The sequence below is a fragment of the Fukomys damarensis genome, unplaced genomic scaffold, assembly GCF_012274545.1.
Source record: "Fukomys damarensis isolate Sample0158 unplaced genomic scaffold, DMR_v1.0_HiC HiC_scaffold_9, whole genome shotgun sequence".
In the NCBI taxonomy this organism is placed as follows: Eukaryota; Metazoa; Chordata; class Mammalia; order Rodentia; family Bathyergidae; genus Fukomys; species Fukomys damarensis.
This window is the reverse complement of record NW_022900921.1, coordinates 23996250-24023782: the sequence shown is the minus strand read 5'-3', so window position 1 is coordinate 24023782 and position 27533 is coordinate 23996250. Positions and strand designations below refer to the sequence as shown.

The 27533-nt window shown below is 45.7% G+C and overlaps 1 protein-coding gene across 2 annotated transcripts in view; it reads left to right on the top strand.

Moving 5' to 3' along the window:
- The first annotated feature begins 11773 nt into the window (after positions 1–11773).
- Positions 11774–27533, top strand: part of Sh3pxd2b (SH3 and PX domains 2B) — a 70795-nt gene continuing 55035 nt past the window's right edge. For both annotated transcript variants that reach the window (XM_019207225.2, XM_019207224.2), the window contains exons 1-2: positions 11774–11848; positions 26100–26175. In XM_019207225.2, the coding sequence (XP_019062770.1) occupies positions 26100–26175 (76 nt within the window). In that variant the 5' untranslated portion in view covers positions 11774–11848. The remainder of the gene's footprint in view (positions 11849–26099; positions 26176–27533) is intronic.

The window sequence follows — 27533 nt, the reverse complement described above, 5'->3', positions numbered from 1 at the left end:
TGAAGCTCCCCTTCAACAGCCTCTCTGCAAAACACATGTCACCACAGCGTGTGGAGATGGTTCTGAGCTCCAGTTCTTCAGGGTGGAGCTGGGTTGCTCAGGTGTAATCCAGATTGCTGAGTAAGAAAGAGATCCTGATTAGCTTGGCTTGGATCAGGTGACTGTCTCTGTGAGCCAATCAACTGTGGCCATGGGGGGGGCGGGCAGGACAGGTGGAACTACTTATGCAGGGCATCTACCAGCTGACTACTGCATTTTTTTCTTTCTCACCTTTTAAATTTTTCCAAGTTTAAGAAAAATGGACACCCCAGGATAGGTTGGTCCTCAGAGAACTCTGGCCACCTGACACCTAATTCCATCATCCAAGAAATGGTCAACATTCTTAGTCCTTTCAATGGCAGCTCCTGGCATGTGGGGCTGACCTGAAATTCCCTGGCATGGTCCTCAACCCTAAGGAGGGGAGGAAGAGCCAGGGTAGATGAAGCCCTGGCAACAAGCAGGCTCACATATGGCAGTTGGCATTTGGGCCAGATGTGTGGCTCCCCTCCACTAAGGATGAAGGGGTGGGGTAGAAGAGGGAGAGTAGGGCCTTCCCTATAGACACCCATGGGGAGACAGAGCCCTGCCCCTCAACAGCATGGAAACCTGTGTGCAGGGGTAGGTGAGAGGTAGGTGAAGTGGGAGGTGTCTTCCCAGGACCCCATCGACCCAGAGACAGGTGGCAAGGGTAGAGCCCTAGGAAGATGGGGTAGAGTAGGAAGAGGTGGAACGGGCTATGACTATTCTTGGGGAGGGGCAGTGATCTGGATCATGATCTCCCTTACCTCTGCTTCCCTGTCCTTATTGTGATGGTAAGGATCAGGCTGAGGATGAGGATGATAGAGATGATGACAGTGAAGGTGACAGGGAGGAGAGCTTCTCTGTGTGGAACATTTGCCATATCCAAGCACCAGAATAAGCAGTCTACATGCATAGTCTCATTTAATTTTCACCCTGACTCAGCTATTACAATTTACGCTTTTCAGTAGTGTAGAAACTGAGTCATGGAGAGGTTAAGTCACTTTTCCACAACCACGCAGCCAGATGAGCTGGAAACAAGATGTGAGTTCAAGCCACTGTAATCACGGTCTCCATGATCTCCCAGAACAGTAAAAGAATATGCAGCTCAGCTCAGGAACAGTTGAGAGGGCAGGCATCACCCCTGTGGCCCACAGTCCAGAAGTTATGGCCATGCTGCTGGGACAGAAGCGGGATTCTCTGGTATGGCAAGGCCAGCAGAATTAAAGACAGCCTGAGTTAGAGGCCTCATTCTGACTTTGTAGCTATATGACCCTAGACAAGTGACTACTTCTGAGCCTCTGCCTCTTACTAGGAAAAGGCAGGGAGTGCTAGCCTGTCCTATAGGCTGTGGAGGTCAGGGAGAGACCAAATCTCTTGCCATCTGCCTACCTCTGCCCTAGCACCCTGGCCATGGTATTCCCCCCATCACACACTACCTCCCACCCTCCTCTGGCTGATAGTGTTTTCTCACCATCTTAAGGGAAGTAAAGAAACCCAGGACTTGTGACTAGTGTTGTGATGGGTTTAGGGGTCTTGGGTGGAGTAAGCCATGCAGGCCTGCTGAGAGGTTGAGAAAGAGGAGCAGTAATGGTGGGAGCCGTAAATGCTTTGTGGCCTTCAAACCCCAGTTGTGGTCTCTGCTTCCTCCTTCCCAGAAGGAGGAAACTCCAGCTGCTTCCTGGGACTCACTGCTCCTGATGTGGTATGGAGGGTGAAACGGGGTTGTGGATCGTGGTGAGGCAGGGCAGGGTGTAGAGAGGACAGACACAGGAGCAAAGTGATCCCAAGACATGGCCAGGGCCCTTAACCTCCTGATGTCTCATTTTCATCCCTCTTAATTCATTAAGCATATATTTCCACTGTGCTCAGTGCTGGGCCCTGATACAAGGGACAAGCAAGGTCTCTGCTCTCAAGAAACTTAAGTCCACTAGGAAAGCTGTGACTTTAGGCAACTATATATAGTAAAGTAAGATTAGCCTCGCGATAGGAAATTAGCTGCCAGGGAGATACATAACCAGGCAGCCCAGCCTAGTACTCTGAGGAAGGAGCAATAATAACAGGACTTTCTGGAGGAAATAGCATTTGAGCTGTGCCCTGCTACTTGATTTATAGAACATCCCAAGTTCTGGAGTTTTCTAATCATTTCCCTATAGTATAATTTAGTTTGTTCCCCTCTCTCCTATATTTCCTACAGATTGGAACTTGGGTCACTAAGCTTGAGATTCAGGTTAAATATTTTTGGCAACAGTAATGACAGAAGATTTTGTAAACCTTGTGTATATCACCTGAAGGGTCACAGAGGATCTGGTTGTCCCTCTGTGGGTGATGCTAAGTTTAATCACCTTGTTACAGTTCTACAAGGTAACAAACACATCTTCCCTTTGCTGGGAAAGTAATCATGGGTCATACCCTGACATTGTGTGACTATCCTGTTCTCTCATAACATTTTACACCATAATTCAGCATCCACTGAACATCTTTCCAGAGCAGCTCTGCCGTTTTCCTTTCCCACTAGCAACATGAGAATCCAGTTGCTGCATGTTCGCATCAGTACTTGTCATTGTCAAAATTTTTTATTTTAGCCACACTAATTAATGCATAGTTGTGTTAGCTTTCTGTTACTATGACAAAAATGCCTGAGATAAACAACTTATAAGAAGGAAAGGTTTGGGCCAGGGATTTAGCTCAGCGGTTCGGTCGCCTGCCTTGCAAGCTCAAGGACCCAAGTTCAATCCCCGGTACCAAAAAAAAAAGAAAAAGAAACAAAAACGAAGGAAAGGTTTGGGCTGGGATTTAGCTTAGTGGCACCATGCCTGACTTGTAAGCACAAGGTCCTGAGTTCGATCCCCAGTATCTCAAAAAGAAAAGGTTTATTTTTGGGCCACAGTTTCAGAAGTTTCAGTCTGTATGTGGTTTTGAGCCCATGGAAAGGGAGCATTTCGTGGTGGGAGTTCATAGTGGAGGAAATTGTTTACTTCTTGGCACCTGGGAGGGAAAGACAGGAGAATCCAGGGTCCCAATGTCAGGGTCACATTCCCAGTGATCTGACTTCCTCCCAACAGGCCCCACTTCCTAAAGCAGTGATGGCAAACCTTTTAGAGCTTTCAATGGTAACAAACAGCCAGCTGCTGCACACTTGCTGTAGGCTCACCACCACTATCCTGATGGTGTGATGACACCTTGCAGTATGAGCTCCATGAACTCACAACCAGGCCTCCAGCACAGGCCTTTGAAGGTCACTTACCAAATAATAGCAGTAGCGTCTCTTCACGGTACAGCTTTGCATTTCTCTAGTGGCTAATCGTGTTGATCGTCTATCCATAATTGTCTTTGCTGTCCATGTGTCCTCTTTAATGAAGTATTGTTCAAGTCTTTTGTCTATCCTGTAATCATCCTATATTGTTGAATTTTGAGACTCCTAAAATACATTCCCCCAAAAAAGTCCTTCTTCAGTTGTGCTGCATGTTTTGAGGGCTGTGCCGTGGAGAAAGTTTTAGGATCATTCCTACAAACATGAGGTAGAATATGTAAATCTGTGCAAGAAATCTGCTTTTTAAAAAACCATTTTTTTTACATTGTGGTGACATATACATAATATGAATTTACCATTTCACCTTTTTTTAAGTGGACAATTCAGTGGTATTAAGTACATTCACTTTGTTGTACAACCATCACCACCATCCATCTCCAACCCTGTATTAGCTACAGTTCTTTAGAGGAACAGAGTCAGTAGAAAATACATGTATAATTGTACAAGGGGATTTATTAAGTAGGCTTTCTCAGAGGTGCGAAGAGTTCTCAATGACCGTTTGCAAGATCAGAGGCAGAAGAGTGCACAGTGGCCATCTGCACACTGAAGCTGGCAGATCTAGTAGCTACTCACTCAGCATGTGAAGATAGAAGGTATAAAAAGCAATCAAGAATGCAGGGCCAGGGCTGGGGATATAGCTCAGTGGCGCTACACCTGCCTGGTAAGCTCAAGGTCCTGAGTTTGATCCCCAGTACTCACAAAAAAGAAAAAAAAAATGCAAGGCCAAGGCCTGGTGGCGCACACCTGTAATCCCTGCAGTTGGGAAGCTAAGGCAGAAGAATCTTTGCAAGTTCAAGCCCAGCCTGGTCTACATAGTGAGTCAAGACCAGCTTCAATTACATGATGAGAACCTGTCTCAAAAAAAAGAAGAATGCAGGGCCAGTCCAAGAATGAAAGCCTGGAAACTCACTGAAAGTTCACTGGTATAAGTCTGCATTGGAAAGCTAAAGAAACTGGAGATCTGGAGACTGATGTCCAAAAACAAAGGCCAACATTGGAGCTCTTTGAAATGGGCATACCTCCGTCTTTTCTTTTCCTTTTTTTTTTTTTTTTTTTTTTTTGGTACTGGGGATTGAACTTGGGCCCTTGCGCTTGCAAGGCAGGTGGTGGAACCACTGAGCCAAACCCCCAGCCCTGTCTTTCCCTTTTTTATTACATCCAGACTACAAGCCCATTGGTTGGTGCCACCCAAATATGACATGGGTATTCTCCATCACTTTGCTGGTGTACATGTCAGTCACCTACAGACACATGCAGAACTGTGCTTCAGTAATACGCTAGGTGTTTTTAATGCATTCAAGTTGACATATCAGGATTAACAGTCACAAACCCATTAAACACCTGCTCCTCATTCCATTCTTTCTGGCACCACCATTCTCCTTTACATCCATTATTCTTTATGTACTCTAGATACCTCATATAATCATACAGCATTTGTCCTTTTATAACTGCCTTATTTCACTTAGCATAATGTCTTCTGGTTTCATCAGTGCCATAGCATGTGTTAGAATTTCCTTAAAGGTTGAATAATACTCCATTGTGTGTTACACACACATTTTCTTTATGTGTCTTGGATCATTTTGTGCTGCTGTAGAAGAATATCACAGGCTGTATTTATAGTGAACAGAAAGGCATTGGCTCATATTTCCCATAGCTAGGAAGTCCCTGCTCACAGGGTATACAGTGAGAGCCGTCTTGTTCTGTCATCCCATGATGGAAAGGATAAGAGAGGATGAGGGAGTGACCAAGGAGGACCCTTTTATAAGCAACCCACTCCTGAGATAATATACCCACTCCCGTGATGATTACATTTATGAGAGCAGAACCTTCATAGCCTCGTCCCCTCTCGTTAGGCCCCATCTTCTAATGCACTGGGGAATAAGTTGTCAGCACATGCTTTTGTGGGAACACATTCAAACCTTAGCACCTTGCATTTATGATGGACACTTGCGTATTTCTACTTCTTGACCACTGGTAGATAATGCTGCTGAAGAAGTTGGCTTTTAACTCCTTTTAACCAAGTCATGGAGTGTTTGGGGTATAATCCCAAAGCCAGGTCAGTTGTGTCGATTTTGGTTTAGTTGCAGGTAACAGAAACTAACTCTTAAAAAAAAAAAAACAAGAAAAGAAACTAACTCAACTGTTTCAAGCAAGAAAGCAAATGTGTTTTAATCAGCTTTTCTTTGCTACAGTAAAATATCCACAGCAACTAACTTGCTAAAGAAAAATGGTTCCTTTTGGCTCACGGTTTGGGAGCTTCATAGACAAGATCAGATGGCAAAGGTGCCAGATGGCAGTGGTAGGACTGTACGTCGGGGCAAACAGTAACATCTTGATCTCAGAAGCAATGAGAGGCTGAGAGACTAGAGTCCCACAATCTTTTTAAAGGGCACATTCCCAGAGACCTAAGGACCTCCCACTAGGACTCACCTCTTAAAAGACCACAGCACTTCCCATTGCCACCAACCTGGAGACTGAACTGTCACACAGGGACCTTTGGAGGACACTCAGTTATACCCAAACCATAGCAAACTGTTTTGGTTCATGTCATTGAATGTTTGGATTTGAGCTGGACCCAGTGTTTTAGACAATGTCCTTAGGATTCAGCCTTCCTCTTTCCCTCCTAGTTCTATCTTCTGGGTGACAGCTGCTCGCTCTGGAATAATTCCTGGTGCCAAGTTCTTCTAGCTGGCCATCACAGTGGGTGAGACTCTTCGTCTTCAAAGTCTTCCAATCAAAAGTCTTGGAATTGGGTCCCATCAGCCTGCCTTGGGTCAGTTACCCATTCCTAAACTATCTTTGTGGCTATACATTACTATAATAGTCTGGGCCTGGGATATATGTACAGCCCCATCACAAAGACTAGGGGAGGAAAAACATGATCCTCCAAAGAAATCAGAGTGGTGTCACCAAAGGAGAGGAGAGGTTCCAGACAAGCAGGAACGTAGGATACCCCCTATGAGAAGAAAAAAACCACTTTGTACTCCTGATTTGTTCCAGGCAGGCATTGGGCAAGGCTGTATAATTGTTAGGTGCTTAATCAGCAAGGAAGATGACTTCCCATTCCAGAGGGAAAAAAAAGCACTGTGGCCATGGTGGGTGGTGTCTTGTGAGTCTTTTTACCCACAGTACAGAGCTGGCCTTGGAACCCAATGCATATTCCACCTTACTGGCCCCAAACCCGGACTAAATTCTCATTAAAAAGTTAGATCTGGACCTGAAAATTGAGGCATCATATCTGGTTCTGAGGTTGATGCCAATAAACCAATTAGGCTTGCAGCAGAGTTCTTGTACCGTACATACAGAACTTTAAAAATTGTAAACAAGAGGCTAAAAGTGAATTGTGTAACAGGGTTTTGTTTCCACTTAGGGGAGATTGCTTTGTTTTAGTGTTTTAGGAAATCACACAGTATCTGATGATCTTTCTCTTTTATCCCTCTTGTTTTTTATTTTTCATTGGCAGTATCCTTGACAGACAATCTTCCAAACTTTGCCTTAACATCCCCAGGGATGAGAACCTTTGGTACAGTATTTTTCCTTTCTAGGCCTCAGTTTACCCATGTAGAAGGTGGACCATTAGTCTACGTGAGTTCTGGGATTTCTTTTAGCTTTTAATTTCTTGTTGGAGTTGCAAAAGTCCTCTTGCTTTTTTCCCTGCTCCCCTTCAAATCATTTTCCACATAGCTGCTGAAGAGATTATATATGGATGTCTTTAAAAATACACAGTTGGATGGAGATTATCACTACTTTGATTTGATCATTGCACATTTATACATGGGCCATATTAACACATTGCCCTCCATAAATATGTAAAATTTAAATCACAATGGCATATAAATGCAATCAGCCCTTGTATCCTCACGTTCCATATCCTCTGATTCAACCAACCTCAGGTCAAATTTTTTTTTTTTAATCCAGAAAGTTCCAAAATGCAAAATTTGCCACACACTAAATGCTTTGCTGAATCCCTACAAGCATGTAATACATAGGAATTGTGTTAGGTATTAGAAGTCCTCTACCAATGACTTATGGTGTATAGGAGGCTATGTGTAGTTTCTATGCGAATTCAGTGCCATTTTATATAAAGGACTTGAACAGCTGCAGATTTGATATCCATGGTGCTCCTAGAACTAGTAGCTCACCTCCACCCATTAAAATTCTTCAGCAAGGGCAGGAACAAGGGGAAAAAATGAGAACCAAGACCTGTCATGTAAAGGTACAAGATCCCAATAATGAATGATTCTTCAGCAGGCAGGAACAAGGGGAAAAAATGAGAACCAAGACCTGTCATGTAAAGGTACAAGATCCCAATAATGAATGTAATTGTACTGTATACCTAAAATGCACTAATAAACTCAATTTTTAAAAAATAATTTTAAAAAATAAAATTCTTCAGCGGAATCGCAGCCCCACTCCTCTCTGTGGCCTGCAGGCCCCTTGCCTTCCAGCTGCAGCCCCTCCTCAGCCTCCACCTTCCCCAGCTCTGTCCTGCCATGGTGCTCTCCTGTGCTCACATAGGCCCAGTGTACTCGAGCCTCCCGCTGTTGCTCCTGCCAGGAATATCCTTTCCTGGGCCCTCCAGAGAGTAGCTCCTGGTCCTTTCATTCTCAGTTCAAAGGCCTTCCCTCAAGGCCGCCTCACCTAAGTGGCCAGCCCCACTGTGCACTATCACAGCAGCCTTTGGGGGCCTTCCTAGCCCTCACTGTAATTAATAATTAGTTGGCCTGGGCCGGGTATTTAGCTCACAGGGATACCAAAATCCACACACGCCCAAATCCCTTGTATAAAAGTGTATAGAAAATATTCTCACAGAACCTATGCATATCTTCTGTATCCTTTAAATAATGTCTAGACTATTTATAATACCAGTACAATGTAAATACTGTGCAAACAGTTGTGAAATCACCAAGGAATAATGACAAGGGAAAAAATTTGGGGCTACAGAGGGCTGATTGCACTTACATGCTCTTGTGATTTTAGAGTTAAATACAGGCGTACCCATGGTGGGCCTAACTAAGCAGCACCTGTCAACAGCAATGTAGCATTTTCATTCTCTGGAGGTGGGGACTCTGGGTACACAGGGTAGATATGCAGGTCAGATGGTTTGCTGGCTTGTCGCCCATTTTCCCACTCTCTAGGCATAGATTCTAAGTCTGTTCCCAGTTGTATCCCAGCACCTAGCAGAGGCCTGGTATACAAGAAGTGCTTAATAAATGTAAAGTGAATGATTGAATGAGTAGGAGCGAGTCAGACCTCCATGCTGGAGTTGATGAGGGAGGGTTGAAGGGTACAGAGCAGAGCAGAAGACTTTAATGACACTTCCCGTGTGTGAGGCCAGTTAGGTAGATTTGGAAGCACAGCTTTGTTTTTGTCAGGAACTTGCCTTTCTATGGGGATAGGCACCCCTGCCTCCTGCAGGATGCCTTAGCCTGTTCTGTGGCTGTGTGAGTTGCCTAGGAATGGTGAACAAGACAGGATGAAATGAGCCAGGATGCCCACATCCAGGGTGTAAAAATAGTCTTGCTTCTGTGAGCAGGACTGGAGTGCAGAGCTCTAGGATTTGTTGATTGTTTCCTGTCTGCCTGGGAAGGAACTCAGGGCTTCACCTTTTATCATCAGTTTTACAGATAAGGAAGCTGAGACTGAGAGTTGGGAAATTGTGAGTCTAGAGCTTCTCAGCTCCAGAGCTAAAGTTCCTTCCTCTCTGCCTGCTTCTCTGAGATAAAATCGTGTTGGGTTTAGAGAGGCTGCCTCCCATCTTGTCCTGATTTTTCTTTCAGTTTTCATCTCTTCTCATCTAGATAGGGTCCATGGTATTCATGCTGGACTCTGGCTCCAGCCCCCTGAAAGCTTTTATCTCTTTTTTCCAGAGTGGGGGGAGCTTCTCCCTATATAATCCCTGTTGGCCTCCACCTCACTGTGGAGCCCAGGCTGGCTTCAGACTCACAGTCCTCCTGCTTCAGCCTACTGAGAGCTGAGATTACAGGCATTCACCACCACATGTGGCTCCTTTTTCTGTTTTGAATGTGGATATCCTTATAAGGATTCATTTGAAAAGAGACTTTGTCTAAAACCACCTTGGAAGCCACTGCCGGGCACAGTACCCCATCATTCCTGGTCCTTGTTTCTCAGTCCACCTACAGTCAGCCCCCATCATCTCCTCCTCTCCATCCACAGTCTTCGCCTTTCCTCCCCAACAGTCTGAGTCGTACCTGTCTGACAAGGTACACTACGCTGACTCTAGGCTTCAGAGGCCTCGCTCTTGCCCCTCCTTCTGTAGCAGTCTAGACTGGATGACGTGTACCACAGACCCAACTTAAACTGGCCTAGAGATAACTCAAGAGGTTGGATGTGCATCACAACGTAATTACAAACAGGACAATTCCTTGGAAGGTTAAGCTTCAAGCAGAACTAGATTTAAAGGTCAGACTATTTCCTCAGCATTCTCCTGATAGTGGCTTTGTTCTTAGGCACCTCACAAATAGTAGCATGGCCTAAGTCTAACAGCTTCAGAAGAAGAAAGCTTGTCTTTCTCAAGAATTGGAGCAAGCCTCAGGACTGACTCCTGCTGGCTCTGATTGGCCCAGTTCAGGTCACATGTTCACCTCTTTCCCTTTTTTTGCAGTTCTGGGGCTTGAATGTAGGGCCTCGAACATGCTAGGCAAGTGTTCTCCCTCTGAGCCATACCCCCAACTCCACACCTGTTTCTGAGGGACTGGGCTGTGGTACAGAAGTAGGTTCCCTGGAGAAAAGTTTGAGGTGTTCTGGTTCAAAGAAGGGGTGATCATCAGTGGGCAAAAACAGCAGCTGTCCACAACCCACATATTAGTCATCTTTATTGGCGTATTTTTTGTCTCTATTAGTCAGAAGTACCTAAGATAAATCAGTTTATCAGAAGTTTATTTTGGCTCACAGTTTAGCAGGTTTCAGTCCGTGCTCTTGGCTGTATTGCTTTTGGGTGTATGGCAAGGCAGCACACCCTGGCGGGAAGCAGGTTGTGGAGCAGAGCTGTTGACCTCATACAGTCTGGGAAGCAGAGACAGGAAGGGGCTGTGGTCCCACTCTCTCCTTCCAGGGCCTGCCCCAGTGACTTACCCTTCCTTCTTCTACCCAGCACCCCTTCCTAAAGGTTCTGCCACCTCTCAATAGTGTTATAGTCTGGGACCAAGTCTTTAATATGGGACCTTTGTGGAACATTTCAGATCCAGTTGCCAGCATTTACCAACCAACCCTAGCTTATGGCTCAAACATACCTGAAGCCCCTCATTTGCACAGCACATCTGTGTGTCTAAAGAGTTGTCACATGTGTTTTGAATTGTCACAGCTTCTTTATAACAAGACGTGAATGGCTTTCAGGGGTGCGGATTCCTTGGCCCTTAGTTGTGTACCTGGTCTTCAGGGTCACCACAGCCCCAACCAGGTGCTTCTGACCTCCAACAGCCACCTCACTTAGCCCAGATTTGTTGTCAGTACGTTGTTTCCTGTGTGTGCCTTGACTGTGAGAAGGGTTGGGTTAGAAACACAGCCCTGTGGTTGATGAAGTGGTTCCCATCCCTGATTGCATCAGATCCTCACAGCTATCCTGAGAAGCAGGAAAAAACTGGAATTCAGATGGAAGAAATGACTTGGCATGAGTCCTCCTGGTACAAATGGCAGGGTGGCTCAGAATATAGAAAATAGAGTTCTAAGATCTCAGGTCTTCTTCTTTCCCTTGGTAAAAACGAAGATTTTAAGTATGATTGGCAGAAATCCTTCCAGTGCTGACAGTAACCCCTGCTCCTGAGCTCATACAGTTGTTGCTGCCCTGTACTTGATATCATTTAGTCCTTTGCATACCTTTGGAGGTGGGGGTTTTTGTGCCCACTCTATAGAGAAGGAAACTAAGACTCAGACAGCTGCTAATAACTTGTCTGTCTGGTCACTTGGTAGGGCTGAGGTTGAAACCTGAATCTTTTTGACTGATAATCTTGTGCTTCTTGTGAGTGCCAGAAACAAAAGACCCCATCTTACTTCATTTTGTACTGCTATAACAGGTGGGTAATTGATAAAGAAAAGAGATTTCTCTCTTAGAGTTTTGGAAACTAGAGGTCCAAGATTAAGGGCCTGGCATTTCACAGGGGCCTTTTTATTATATAATCCATTGCAGAAGGCAGACAGAAAGGATGTGGGAGAGAGGATAAGCAGGCCAAACTTGCCTTTATAATGAGCCTGCTCTCATGCTAACAAATCCACTCCGTTCCTGAGGACAGAGCCACATACCTAGTCACCTCCTGGAGGTCCTGCCTGCCAATACTGTTGTGCTGGGCTGAAGTCTCCAACTCGTGAACTTGGGGGGACACATTTAAACCACAGCAACCAACCTTGGTGTTAACATGTCTCCTGTGTCCTTCCCTGCAGGTCTACATCATCCGTGTCACGTGGTCCAGTGGCTCCACGGAGGCCATTTACCGGCGCTACAGCAAGTTCTTTGATCTGCAGGTAAGGATTCATGGTTTCTGGTGAGCTGCAGGTTGGCAAAGAATTTAATTGGACTTAACTTTCCACTAACACTTTAGGGTATAGACTTTTTATTTCTTCAATTTAAAATCACATCCATTACTTTGGGACATGCTTTGTTGCTTTATATTTTGATATTTAATATTTTCCAAATGAGAGAAAAGGATTTCCCACAGAGGAGAGTAATATGGAAGTCATTTCCATGTGGCTTTGGAGTGTGATTTGAGTTTTGAACAGTAATTGTGTTTGCTGGTAAGCTGCATTTGTTGTATTTATCTGGACCTCTCAGACGCCCTCTCTCCCCATCCCCACAGCCAGGCCTTTGTACATGCCAGCTCTCACGTGGAATGTAACATTACCCTGTTCCCTTTTAGGCCACTCGTTGACTCAGTAACTGCTTCTTGGCTTCAGGACTCTTGTCCTCTGGGAAGCCTTATCTGACTATTCCCTAGCCAGCAAAGGCCACCTGTTCTGTGTCCCCACAGCCCTGTGAGTTTTCCTGTATTGCACTTGTCCATTTACCTGTCTCCCCCTCTAGACCATGACCACATCTTGTTCATCCTCTCTCTCCTGAGTACTTTATTCAAGGCCTGCCATACAGTACATGTGCAGTTGGTGTTTGGTGGGTGGATGGACGGATGAATGAATGAATACCGTGTGCACTTCCAGTCTCGTAGTGAGCCAAGCAATACATGGACCGCTCGGTATAAGCCCACCCACCCTAGAGGGAAACAAAGCTGATTCTGGGAACTGTAGCTTCATCTTAATGTTACCAAAGGCAAGCAACTCAAAGCAGGTGTGAGAAGTCGTAGTCCCTCAGGATATGATGTAGCAAAGTGCTTTAGGAAATGTTTGCCTCAGAGATGAGGGCTGAGCTTTCTGAACTTCTGTGCATCTTCCTGCCATATTGCAAGTAGCTATATCTTCTCAGGCCAATCCAAGTCTCTATCCCAAGATTACTGTCTTCCTTCTCTTTCTTTCAGTCAGGACATTTCTGTTGTAAGTGACAGAACCAACTCAAACTTGCCTAAGGTCATTTTTTGTGATTGATGCCCCTGAATGTCCTGGAAGAAGAAGCCTTCTAGGCTTCAGGCACAGCTTGATCCACGGTCTTCAACCTGACCAAGCATCTTTCCCTCATTCCACATTCCCCTTTTCAGGGTGTTGTGTTTGCCTTCAGATCCCACATGATTGTAGAATGACTACAGCAGCTCTGGACTCACACTCAGCATGAAAGACTAACAGTCACTTCTCAGAAGTCCCCAGTGAGCAGGTTTTTGTGTGTCATAGGCTCATCTCATGCCAATCAATCTTAAGAGCAGTTTTTCAGCCAATGGGCTTTCCTGGGTGTATTAGTCACTCACTTTCCCATCACTGAGACAAAATAGGCAATACCCAAAACTTAAAGAAAGAGAGGTTTATTTTGGCTCATAATTTCAGTGGGTTCAATCCATGGTTGATCAGCTCTAACAGGTAGAATAGCCTAGCAGGGAGCCAGGGATTTAACTCAGTGGTGCTATGCCTTCCTTGCAAGTACAAGGTCCTGAGTTCCATCCCCAGTACCAAAAAAAAAGAGTAGCCTGGCAGAGAAAGGCTGCTTAACTATGGCAGCCAAGAAGCAGAGAGAGAAGGGAGAAGCCAGGGACAAGAATACAAATACACCCTTCTAGGCCACACCCCAAGTGACCTACCTCCATCTAGGCCTCACCTCTTTTAGGAGGTACAGCTCTGACCTCATCAGTGGTTGAGTTCACTGATGAGCATAGCACCCCTGTGATCCTTCCATACACATGATACTTTGGGAGCACTTTTTTTTTTTTAAGAGATAGGTTCTCATTGTGTAGTTCAGGCTGGCCTTGAACTCTTCAGTGATCCTCCTGCCTCATTTGTGAGTGCTGGGATTATAGGCCCATACCACCATGCCCAGATGGACATTTTAAATCTAAACCATATTCCTCGAGGGGCTGGGGACTGAACCCTAGAGAGGGGTAGTTTTTCAAGCAGTTGTGCTCAGTCAGCTGATATTTCTAGGCCAATAGAAGTCAGCCCCTGTACCCTGCATACTATCCTGTCTCTCTCCTCATGGCTTCTCCCAGAAGATTGGGTGATGGTAACCAAAGGTGTGCTTGGTCATATGGACCTAATCTATTCCAGAAAATGTCAAACAGAATTTTCAGAGCCCATGTCCTATTACTATAAAAGAGGGAGGGAGATAATAATATGTTCCTAATGGCTTTCTCCAGGTATCACTAAAACAATCTCAAACACCTTCCTAACAGACCGCCAAGAGTTGTTGCAGCATGTAAAGCAATTAAGATATCAGTCACCTAATTATTTTAAACATAATAATCTCATTTGTGATGTTTTGTATTCAACAGTATGCAACCATATAAAACAGTATTGTATACAAATTATAATTTTCTTCTGCTCTGCTGTGAACATGAGCTGAATATAAATAAAGAGGCTATATGTTGAAGGTGCTAAGATCCCATCTAAAATGGACAGGGCAGGAGCAAACACTGGGGCCAGGAAAGAGCCAGTTTTGGGGGAAAAGGAAGAGGAAAAGGAATCCTGCCCAACACCTTCTAATACCATGAGCATATTTGAGAATGACAGAGGAACCCATGAAGGACAACTATATCATTTGACCCTGGCCCAAAGGTGATTTATGCAGATTCCTTCAGTCAGCTCATCAATTTTGAGAGCAAATGTTAGGTGAGCATTTTTGCAAGTTTCTATACAGACCTTGCAGGTAGTGGGTATCTGAATAAGGAGGGCTGCCTGTCTGTGATGTGCCCACCTGACATCTCCTTGAAGGAACATCAGAGTTTCTTTACTTCCACAAATCAAAATCCTTCTCTGCCGGTTTACACTTGAACACAAGAATGGGATTGAACTTATGAGAAGAGGAAGGCGTGTGTCCTAGAATCCGGAGCAAAAACTGTAGCCAGCTTTGTGAGGGCCAGAACTGGCAGGCAGCTCCCCAGCCATCTGTCAGTATAGCCTCAGGATCCTCATCAAGCCTGCTTTGTTTTCCTGCCAGCCTCTGTGGACCAGGCTCTTAACTTGCCCATTGGCCAAGAGCATGCCCTGTTAGCACCACCCGGGTCAGCGCCAGCAGTCCCCATGAACTGAAGTGGCTTTCCTGTTGTCAGCAAGCTGGAGCTGCTGGGTGCCAGCTCCAGGCCCAGGAGGAAATCGGATGTTCACCCCTGAGCCTGAGCCTGTCAGCTGTGGCGAGAGAGGTGGGACTATGGGTGCAGCCTCACCTGGAGGAGGGGCCCTCAGAGAAGGGGTGGGGAGGGAGGCCAGGAACATGTAGGAAAAGGTGACGTTCTGCTGACATTCTGAAGCTCGGGGCTACACTGTGTTATCCGAAGTCTCTTTACCATCATAGCCTAAATCTAAAGACAGACCTGGGTTCAAACCACAACTTTGCCTTTTAAGGTCTCAGCTTGGTATCACCTCTGTATGTTTCCGAGCCTCAGTTTCCTTGTCTGCACACCAGGAATGAAAGTGCCTGCCTCCTGTGTTTGTTGTGCCATTTAAATGAGATGTGCCTGACTTGGTAATTGTGTTAGGCGTCATCTGTCCCTCTGCACAGATGTGACTTGCTCCAGGTGACATCCTTTAAGATTGCTTGGGCCATAGTTTGATCTGGGTCTTCCAGAACCAAGGCCTGTGCTCCTTCTGCTCTCCAGTCCTGACTGAACTTTATTTCTACCAGAACTTAAAAGTAAGGTTCTATTCTCTACTGGCTCAGCATAATTGGGAACAATTGAGGGTTTGGTGTCACATAAATAGCTGCCTCAGGCTGCTCTGTCCCTCCTAGAACAAAGTTGTCCAAAGGCAGGGCTTCAGCTGGCCCTAAGGAGTCCCAGCTGCATGGCTGGTGTGGGAAAGTCATGGAATTCCAGAGGGTTGGCTCCTCCTGGAAATGGCCCGTGCCCACCCCACATCCACACCAGACATGAAGAGCGAAGAGGTGAGGGAAGGACCAGGCCCAGAGGCCAGCCTGCGTGGGGCTGCGACACCCTCAAGTGAGGTGATTTCATGACTCCCCACTGCCCTCCCTCCTGTCTGGCATGTAGCCTTGGGCTTTTTCACAAGTAACTTGGCTCACAAGAGTGTGGGAAGGGCCGAGCCCTTGTGGAGGAGGAGCAGGGCCAGTGTGGTGTAATGGAAAAAGCTAAGGACTCAGTCAGGAGACCTGGGACCAAGCCACACTACAGCTGTGTGGCCTTGGTCACATCCCTTAACCCCTCTGCCTGAGCTCCTTCATCAGTGAGCTGAGGTGATGATAAGAAAGTCAGCTCGCCTTTCTGGAGCAGTGAATGTGGCCCCGCCTGCTAAATATTTAAATGTAGCCTCATTTAATCCTCATGACCAGCTTATCAGAGTTACACAGATGAAGAAACTCAAGCACAGAGAGATTCATTCATTTGCCAAAGTCACAAAGCTAGTGAGAATCATATTTGAGGCTGGACAGGTGACACTAGAATCCATGCTCTTAGCCACTTTGCTGTCTGGTGCGTCTCTCCCTACTGGCTATTAAATTAGGTTCTTGTGAGTTAAAATTGAAAATTATCTTCAGAAGAGGGAAATTCAGCAGTAGCAGACTAGTTGCCAGAGTCTAGGGGGAGACTGCTTCTGGGTATTGGGTGTCTTCTTGGGGTATAAGAATGTTCTAGAATTAGATAGTGCTTATGATTGCATAACCACGGGAAAATACTAAAATCCACTGATTGATACTTTAAAAGGGTAAATTACTTTTTTACAGAGGTGATGACATGCACAAGAGCAGGTCTGCTCTAAGCACAGAGCAAACGTCAGGATTATTGATGGACATGGGCTTCTGGGAGGAATTAGCTTGCATCTGAAAGGAGGAGGCGATGCCAATCTATTAAGATCCTGGGTTTTGGCATCAGACAGAGCTGGGCTTCGATCCAAATTCTGCCACTTCCTGGCTGTGAGATCTTGTTTTAGTCAAGACCATTTTAAGGTGCAGAAACCCAATCAGAACAGATTATTTTCAAAGCACGTTAATTAGCTGAATGCAAGGGAGAAGTTCAAGGGTACTTGGCTTCAGATGTGTCTGTATCAGCGGCCAACAAGTCAAGGAGGACTCATCTCTCTCCACTTCTTGGTTGACTGTGTGTCCAGGCTGCGTGATGACCTATGTGTACACATCCACAGCTCCAGGCTATACCCAGCAGATCAGCACAGTACTTGGAGGAGAAAGAGAACACCACAGCAGTATAGACAAAGGTTCGGTGACTTATCTTGGAAATACAATCACCATCCTGCTAATGGACATAGACACTGGGAAGTAGAGTCCCCAAATGATATCAGGGAAATTGCCTGTTGGTAGCAGAAAACCATGAATGCCCCCCAGCGGTGAGGTGGGACTTTTAGGCAGAGGAGAGGTCTATAGAGAAGCCCTTGGGATAGTCAGGGCATGGACCCAGCTCCTTTGTGAGTAAACAGTCTCATCAGCAGCAAGAAGGTTCCCTTAAGAAGGACTCGCCTTCTCACTTGGTTCCTGACTTGCTTGTCTTAGGAAAGGCAGCCCCTGAGGGTCAAGCCTGCCACTACCACCTGACATCCGGTTACATATGTCTCATTCACACAGAGATGCAGGGGATGGAATGGAGTCCTGTGCTTAGAATAGAAACACCTGGTATTGGGTGCCACCTCTTTGTTCTACCAGCTGTGTGGCCTTGGATAAGTTACTCAGCCCCTCAGAGCCCCCTTTTCTGCATCAGCCTGAGCTCAAGCTGGAGAGCCCATTAGAAGGTGGCAGTGGGAGAAATGCTTGTGAGATTGTGGGGAAAGGAACCCTTTTACATTGTTGGGGAGAATGTAAAGTAGTGCAACCACTATCAGAGTCACTGTGAAGATAACCTCAGAAAAAGAAAGGACTAGAAATTTTATTCAACCCTTTCTGGGTATTTCCCCAAAAGAGTTTTAAAAAGACATCATATTACAGTGATACATGCATACCAGTGTTTATAGCAGCACAGTAACACCAGCTATCAAATGATGAATGAGTGAAAATACAGTATTCATGCGTGGAGGAGAACTACTTAGCCACAAAGAGGGGTAAATTTGTGTCATTTGTAGGAAAACCGATGCACTGAGAAACCATAATGCTGTGTGAGATAAAATCAGACACAGAAGGTTAAATATCACATGGTTTCTCTTATATGAGAAATCCAAAGTATAAGTAATTTAAGTAGCACAGTGGGGGTAGGTGATAGGAAAACAGAGAGGTAGAGCAGGTCGACCTTTTACAGCTGGGAAAGGAGATCCTCAAAAAGGGGGCTGGGGATTTCGTTCAGTGGTGGTGTGCCTGTCTCACAAGTGCAAGGTCCTGAGCTATATCCTTGGTACCAGGGGGGAAATCCTCAAAAATGATTAAGATCTGATATGTGTATATGCCAGCCCCCAAACATGAATGTATTCATTATGTATTAAAAACATACACTATTTTAAGTTTCTACAAAAGAAGGTAGCAGAGTGCTGGCATCCAGGCAGGCGCTAGGGATTACTAGAATGCCTACACAGCTGAGGGCAGTGCCTGGTGGAAATTCAGTTTGATAGAAATAATGTCAGCTACTTCTTTGCCAAATATTTGGCAGCCATATGTGCCAAAAGCCTGATGTGAGTGCTATCACATTTAATTCTTGATCCAAAGCATGAGGTCAATATTATGTCCATTTCACAGATGGAACAATGAAGCTCAGAGAGGCAGTCATGTGCCCAGAATGTAACAGAACTTGGATTCAAGCTAGTTGTGGCTAAGCATGAAACCTGTGCTCCTGATCACTGCCCGTCCCTGCTCCCTTGGGGCCCAGTGTGCCTTTGGAGATGTCTATCCAGAGGCTGCCCTTAGGGCCAAATGTGTGTCCTCCCTCTCAGAGGGGCGGTCGATCCTGCAGAAGGTATTCCTAAGCAGGACAAGTCCTTTGCTAACAGGCCTCACACATGTGTGGGCTTTGCTTTATCCTGTGCCATCTGACCTTCACCCCCTGAGTTTTCCTAGTAGTTCATGGTATGGTCATGGCCATGACTGGAACCAGGGCTTACCTCCTCATAGAGCACACAGTTAAACAATGGCTAACTTGACCCCCAGGCTGGCTCAGGGAGCCTGGATGAATCTCTGTTTTCTACAAGTTCTTGGTGTTTTGGAGACAAGCACATTACTCCAGGTAGAGGTAAATCAGGGTTCTGACCCTTCTCATAGCCAGGACACTCAGATATGGCTTGCTTCCTGGCAGTTGAAATCTGAGCAGGGGCTGCATAAGCAATTGACCCTCTAAGAAGACACACTTGCAGAGGTGCAGGGGTTCAGCCGTGCTTTCTGCAGAGTTCCCACAGCCATGGGCAGCAGCAGAGGGGGTGGGCACAGAGCCAGCTGAGGCATGTGGCTGGCCAGGGAGCTCTCTGGGGACAGGGAGAGCACATCTATAAGCAGGAACGCTCCCTACCGGAAGTCCATGGGTGGGAACTGGAGGCCTTCCCCAGCCCCTTCCTGCTTGTGTGCCCCACTGTTGAGGGCACAGAGGCTTCATGTTTCGCTGTGCTTAGACACATCAAAAATCACAGCGCTGGCTGCATCTCTATATCTGTGCCTTCTGTCCAAAGACAGAAGAGCGTGTCCCACAGCCAAAATTGTGTTTCCAATTTCACTTCCACTCTGCCCTCTTGGGAGTTTGACAGCCCCAGGGCCCCTTTTTGGAGAACCACCCAGAACTACCACCTACCACCCCACGCGTGACACCCTAGTGCTGCCTTCTCTCTGGGACAGATATGGCGGATGGCAGAACCAGAGTTCCCACTCCCTATGTGGTTTGGCTAGTTGGCAGAGCAACCCAGTGAGATCCTAACCAACACCTGGCCTAAGACTGCAGGCCGCATGTATCCGAAACCACCTTCCCTCCAAGCTCAGGCACTCTCTTTCCCTGGACACTGTCTTCTGAAACTGGAGCATGCCTTCATGATCTGTACAGGAACTATTTTTCGCTTCCTCCTGAAAAGTTACCACATTGACAGAGGGTACAGGCATTGCCCTTTTCCATACAGTTGACAATTCCTTATTTGTAAGATCAAGAGAGGCATGATTATGTCAGGCATTTACATCTAAACTCAACTCCAGGCCTTGTTGCTGCTCCCTGCAAGTTTCTTCTCCTAGACAGTAACTAACCAAACCATTTTCTCATTTGTTCATTCATTCTTTAACTCACTCACTCATTCTTTGCAGAAATAGACACCAAGTAGCTCCTGTGTACCAGGGAGGAGATAGTGGTGATAAGCAGACAGTGAGAAAGTCCGGTCAGGAACATGGAGGGCAGGTGTCATGGAGCAGGAAGGATGGAGAGCAGACAGATGGGAAGTGGTGGCGGGCTCTGTGTGGCATGTCCATCTGGACACCAGGCACACTGACACAGAGGCCAGCTGATTGAGGGGGCGACTCCAAAGACAACAAGCTGCCTATAGGAGCATGGGCAGGTACTATTGTGGTGTGATCAGAGGCCCAAAGTCCCTGCCCCAGGGAGCACCTGGCTTCCTGCCAGCTACATCTGTGCTCATTGGGCCCCCAGCCTCTCTCCACTTCCTGTTCCAGCTCCTCTGGGTCTTGGAGCTTTTGTGATACTGAGGGAGTAAACCCTTCCCAAGTCCAGCTCCGATGGCTCCAGCTAACAGGAACCACGTGTGGCCTCCATACCAGCTCCTGTGGTGTTTGACTTGGACAGCATGGCCGCTTTCCCTCCACCACAGGCTGAGGTCTGGAAACTGCTGATGAAGTGTTCGTTGGCCCCCTGGAGGCTTGTGATGTGGCAGCTTGCTGTGCCTCCCTCTCCCCCCTCCTGTCCCCAAAGCTGATTCATCTGCCTCCTGGTTCCTTTCCCTGAGCTCTGCTTCTTTGGTTATTTGGGACAGGAGCAGGCACAGTGGGTTTTCTTGTTATCAAGGATAATATCTATGATTGGACTTTTGATGATAGCTTGGGGCTGAGTGTCCACATGGAGTCCCTAAAGGACTCTGGATACCGAGTGTGACAATTGTCTGCGTAGAAATCACTTGTGGCCTGTGAACCTGGACACAAGCAGCCCAAAAGCATGCTAGCTCTCAGGCCTCCAGCCTGCCACCTTTCAACACTCGGTACTAGTCCTTGCAGAAAGCAATCTCATAGATTGCAGTTAACATTAATAGGGTAATTGAAAAAAAAAAACTGGACAGGATTGTTGTAGCCCAGCCCTGTCCATTATGATAGCCACTAGTCACGTGGGCTACTTAAATCTAAATTAAATAAAATTTTAATATTCAATTCCTTGGTTGCAAAAGCTAGCTGCTTTTCAAGTACGCAGTAACCACTCGGGGCTAGTGACTACCATATTTCACAGTGCAGACAGAACATTTCCATCTGTGTGGCAGCCCTGTGTTACACTTGAGATACCAACTTAGGTAGAAGAAAGGTTGATTTTGGCTCATGGTTTCGGAAGTCTCAGTCCATGGTCACTCAGCCACATTGCTTTGGGCCTGTGGTGTTAGAGGACATCATGGTGGGAGCATGTGCAAAGGAGGCCTGTTCCCCTCATGGTGTCCAGGAGGCAGAGGGAGACAGGAAGGGGCTTGGGTTCCTTCAAGGCAAGAGCTAACTTCCTCCTATAAAGCTCTATCTCTTAAAGGTTCCACCATCTTCTTCTGGTAGTGCCACAGGCTGGCAACCTAACAGCTTAGAACACAGCCTCACGGAACATTATTCAGCTCTTAAAAGGCAGAAAATTCTAACACAAGCTACAATATGGATGAATCTTGACGACATTATGCTAAATGAAATTAAGCAGTCACAAAAGGACAAATATTGTACGAATCCACTTATGAGAATTATCTAGAATAATCAAATCCATGGAGACAGAAAGTAGAATGGAAGTAGCGGGGGCTGAAATAAACTACTGTCATTTATGAGGGACAGAGTTCCTGTCTTGGATGGTGGAGGAGCACTTGAGGCAGGTGGTGGTGCTATTTGTATTTGATGCCGTTGACCTGTATACCCTTAAATGTGATTGGAATGATATGTTTTATCTTATAATATTTAACACAATTTTTTAAAAAATATAGCCTCTTAGATTACGAGAAGAAAAACTAAGTTAAATTTCAAAATAACATATTCAGTGTGGAGAGAACACAAGAAGAAGGGATTTCTTTTGAGCATTTTATTGTGTCCCCAAAGAGTTTGCATACAGCATTCATTAACATTGTACCCTATTCCATAGGCAGCCCTGCTGGCCCCATGGACAGGTATCTGGCCAAGGACATACCTGGCATGAGGAAGCACCAGGATCTCACCTCAGGGCTGCTGGTCCCCAGGGGAAAGATCTGTAGTTAGACTGCAGCATGTAAACCCAGTTATGTTACCTTAAATTAATATATAGCACTGACAGACCTTCCAGCTCTCTGGGCCACACTTACTTGGGTGGAAGCAAGTCAGAACAAAAGATGGGAGGGTGACTGCCTAAGCCATGCAGTGAAGACTGAGACTGCAGTGCTGGGTGGGAACTTGGCTCATGTGAGCAACCAGATAGGGGCTTGAAGGAAACTCAGTAGAGTGGAGTAGTCTTGTCTTACTAGTGTGGATGGATCATTTGTCTTGTGTGGCGTAAGCGTGTGTGTGTGTGTTGTGTGTGTGTGTGTGTGTGAGTGTGTCATACTTGGGATTGAACCCAGGGTCTTCACATTGAGCCTCATCCTCAGCTTTTTTTATTTTTTATTTTGAGACAGGTCCTCGCTAAGTCACTGAGGTTGCTCAGGCTGGGACTGAATTTGACATTCCTCCTGCGTCGGCCCTCCAGAGTGTAAGGATTATTATTCCCATGCACCATTATGCTCAGCACTGGTGCTTTCTGTAAAAAAAAAACTTTCCTCCAACACTATTTCAACACTGTCCTAGAAATAAAATTGAAAAGGGAAAAGGGAAATAGTATTAGACAAAACCTATAAATCTCTGAAACACTCTGCAGCTAAGACTGATTAATTGCTTGCTGTTTATATGTACACGGCATATTAAACTTACCTCATCTTGGGCTGATTTTTCATGTTCACATGATACTCTGAAGCTACCTAAAGAGTGATCACAGGGAAGAAGAACTGGATTTAGACAAAGATGCTTGACTGACTATGCCACTTCTTTGCTATGTGACTTTCAGTTCGCTGCCCTCTCTGCACCCCTGTTCCTCATCTGTGACTTGGGGAGTATAGCATTTCTTTCACAGGGTTGCTGTAGTGCTTTGCAGTGTCAGTAGTGATTACCAATTATTTTATACTTGTAACGTGAATATTAGTCAGCATGTTGCCTAGCAACCATCTTTTCAAGCTACCTCCCAGAAAGTTCTCTCCATTGCAATCACTGGTTTGGGCCACTTTTTTTTTTTTTTCATTAATAAACTTTATTTTTTAGAGTAGTGTTGGGTTTACGGCAAATGAAGAGTACTGAGTGTACCTGCATTCCCTTTTCCCCCACACACGCACAGCCTCCCCTACTGTGACCGTCTAGTTCTGCCAGTTTTTATTGAGTGCCACCTATGTGCTGGTATTGAAGAGCTCTTGGATTCTTAAAAGGATGCTTCCATTTTCTTTTTCTTTTTCTTTTTTTTGGTACCAGGGATTGAACTTGGGTCCTTGCACTTGCAAGGCAGGCAGCAGAACTATCCCCCGTCCAGATGCTTCCCTTTTCAAGAGAAAACCTTGAATGGCCTCACCAGTCTCTGAAGGAGAGTGGATGGAGTATTTCCCATTACCACACAGAACAGAGCAGGGGTCAGTGACTAAAAACCACAAATAAAACTACGGATAATGGACCGAAGTATAACTCAGGAATAGAGGGCTTATCTAGCATGTGCAGGCCCTGCATTCAGTACCCAGCACTGCAGAACAGAACAAATCACCTGTGGATAGTAGGTTGAGCCCAGGCTTTGGGACAAACCTGTGAGCCCAGCAGCTTTTTAGGATGCCAGCCAAACTGAAGCTAGCTCACCTACCTGAGGGGTGTCAGACAAAACAGCAGGGAGTGCCAGCCTGGAAAAATGACCCTCTTTTTCATTGTCTTTATAGCATGGGGTGCTCAGGGAAGGGTGGATGATGTGATGACAAAGTAGCATGTGAGCTTCCTTCTCTGACCCAGCCATATTGCTGGCTCCAGGCCCTACACAGCTTGCTTCACTCTCCTGGCCTGGAGTTTCCTGGATACAATTGGCCATGCTCAGTGGTGCCCTTAAGATTTAACAAGGGAAGGTTTCTAAAGAATCTAGACTATCCCCGGCATACAGTAGGTGCTCAATAGGCACATTTCTCTCCTCTTCCACATGGAAAACTGCTGCGCCTTCCAAATGCCTATCCAGTATCTCTTCTCATTTCTTCTGGACTTTCCCCAGCTTCTTTCATTCTAATAGAAGGACAGATCTGGAGTCTGGGTGGCTCTCTCCTTGAGGTACAGTTATGGTGGGTTTTTCACATGCCAGCCATTACTTCAGGAGAGTCACGACTCACTCTCCATCTACTTTGACTTCTTGACCCATATACTAATCAGGGTGGGTCACAGTGTGCTACTATAACAAAGAGCTCCGCTAGACAAAAAAGGCATCTTGTGTCTCTCTGATAACACAACCATCAGACGTTTCTGGGTACCCTGACCCCTGCCCACCACAGTGCCCCCACTGACAGAGTATCCCTTGTATAGAGTGACCAACCCCACCCATGGCAGAGGGAACTAGAGAATGTAAAATATGTACCAGTCATAAATCTTCACTCTGATGTGGCACGTGTCTTTTGATCATAGAATTGGCCCACTTCAAGGACATGGGGAAAGTACAGTGGACCCTTGGGTTACAACTGGCCTGACATACAAACAACTTGAGTTACAACTGGAATTTTCATTTTAACTTATGACCAAAGTCTTGAGTTACAATCTGAGTGCTAGCTACTTGTGCTTCCAGATGGTCTCAGATACAGATTTAACCCTTAAAGAGTTCTGGAAGGAATATTACAACATCCTTTCCTGTGTGGGGTTCATTGAGAAATCCTGGGCCAGTGTCTCTCCAAGGACCCTGATGTCTGCCTGTACAGGATTTTACAGAAGAGAGACTTTCAAGGCTGGGTAAAGGAGTCTGAGCTTTCAATTGACCAACTTGAGTTACAAGCAGCCCTCTTGAACAAATTGAGTTCATAGTCAAGGGTCCACTTTATAAGTCTATCCTGTGCTAAGACAAAGCAGTGTGAATATTTGATGATAACATTAATGACTATCACAGCCCAGCTTTAATCCATAGAGTAATGCTATAAGTTGCTACCATTATGGCAGACTTAAAGATGAGGCCCTGAAAGGTTGTATCTAGCACACAGGGAGTAAACAGCAGATCTTTACAATTTTTCATACTAAGTGAGACATTACACATTAGTTCTTTAAAATATCAGAGATGCCATTGTGGTGCTATTAAATAAAACATGCCCCCTTCTTTCTCTACCCACTCTTCTGCCCCCAGCAGCCTACCCCTAGCTAGCTTTTGGTGCCTCTTACACCCTCTTGTAATTACCAATGTATTTTGCAGGCTCCTCTCAAGACTATGAATCCACTCATTACTGTACCCCCCGTATCTAGGGCACAGTCAGGTGCAGAGCTGTCTGCTGAGCCAAGCTGGGGACTTCTTAGCGAGTCGGGGGTAGAATGATGTCCTAGGCATAACTTAATCAGAAGAGAGGATTCTTGATGGTGTATTCCCTAACACAACCTGACAGTTCTTAGAAAAGAGCATGATCTTCTGCCCATGAAATTCTGATGGCGCTGAAGGTATTCTTCACACTTCAGGTTGCATAGCTAGAAACTCCCAGGAAAACCAAAAATGGCCTTGGGCAACTCTTAGCTTTCACAGCATGGCAGCTGTTTGATGTAAGAAATTATCTTCAGGGCCAGGGATTCAGCTCAGTGGCACCTGCCTCACAAGCACAAGGTCCTGAGTTTGATCCGTAGTACCTAAAATAAAAAAGAAATTGTCTTCATGGGGTCCAATATCTAGATGAAATTGCCTTCCCCGTTGCTTCCTCTCTTTGAAAATTTGGACAAAGTGAACTTTTATGTAGACCAAGTTACATATTTCCCATAATTTCTTGAAAATGTCAGAGATGCCATTGTTGCATTATAAAAAGTTTTTGCTTTTGGTATTCTCTCCCCATGTAGATGCAGATGTTGGACAAATTTCCCATGGAAGGAGGACAGAAGGACCCTAAACAGCGGATCATTCCCTTTCTGCCAGGTGGGTGACATGCATACTCTCAAACAAGGATGCGAGGAACTGCAAGACTGCTCCCAGATCTCTCAAGATCACTTAGGAGCTCACCTCCTTCATCCCAGAACATTCCCCCTGACCAGAATCCCAATCATGGGCATAAATGACTAAGAAGATGGACTTTGGGTTTCGATGCTACATCATTACTGGGTGTGTGACCTTCACCTCTGGGGTGCTCAGCTTCTCCCATCTCTCAAATGGGAATCACCAGAGCTTAAAAGTTTGTAGGCAGCTTCAATCAGTATAGCTATTGTATTAGTTCTCCTGCATCATAGATTATCACCAGGTTAATAGCATATGAGTAAAACAACACCCATCTATTCCCTCACAGTTCTGTGGGTCAGGATTCTATGCAGACTCGGCCCCACAAGCCAAACAAAATCAAGGTGTCAGCTAGTCTGAGCTCTTACCTGGTGGCTCTAAGGAAGAATCTGCTTTTATCCTCACTCGTACTGTGGCAGAATTCATTTCCTTACAGCTACTGGACTGAGATTCCCCCATCCATCTACTTGTTGACTGTAAGCTGAGGGGCCTCTCAGTGTCTGGAAGTTGCCTGCGTTCCTTATCATCTGATACCTTCGCCTTGAGCCTACAAGTGGGGCACTAGATTTTTCTTAGGCTTCAAGTCCCTCTGACTTCCCTTCTGCCACCAGTCAGGGAAAGCTGTCTGCTTATAAGGGCCCATGCAGTTACCTGGCTAATCCAGGATAATGCACTTCTCTTAAGGAGAAATTGAGGATATAATAGCTCATAAGATACACATACTCTAGGAATTAGGGCAGGACATTGTTGGGGGGGCGGTCATTGTAGAAATTCTTCTGCCCTGTCTACTACAGCTACCAAAAGCTTTCTGAGTACCAGGTGTCACACTGGCTGCTGGGGAGGACTTAATGCAATTTTGGCTGATCTCTATTCTCAAAGCTGTCAGTACCCCACTCCCCCCACCCCTCAAAAAAACCTTTCTTACCAAATGGCATGAAGGCAGCAGCTGGTAAAAAGGGGGATTATCTAAACCAGTGTTCTTACTTCAAGTCCTAAGAGCTCCCATTTATTGGCTGTCTTCTCTTGGCCAGTTGTGGGCTAAGTACTTTTTATTCATTACCTCCTTTAATCCTCAAGCACAAGCACTAACCCTTGGGAGCATTCCTGTGACTGTTTCACAGATAAGGAAACTGGGGCTCAGAAAACTATGCATTTGCACAGATTGCAGAACTGGGATTCAGACACAGATATGGCTGGCTCCAAACATCACACCTGGATTCAAAAGACCTGGATTCCCCACTCAACAGCATTTTAGTCTTTTTTTTTTTTTTTTTTTTTTTTTT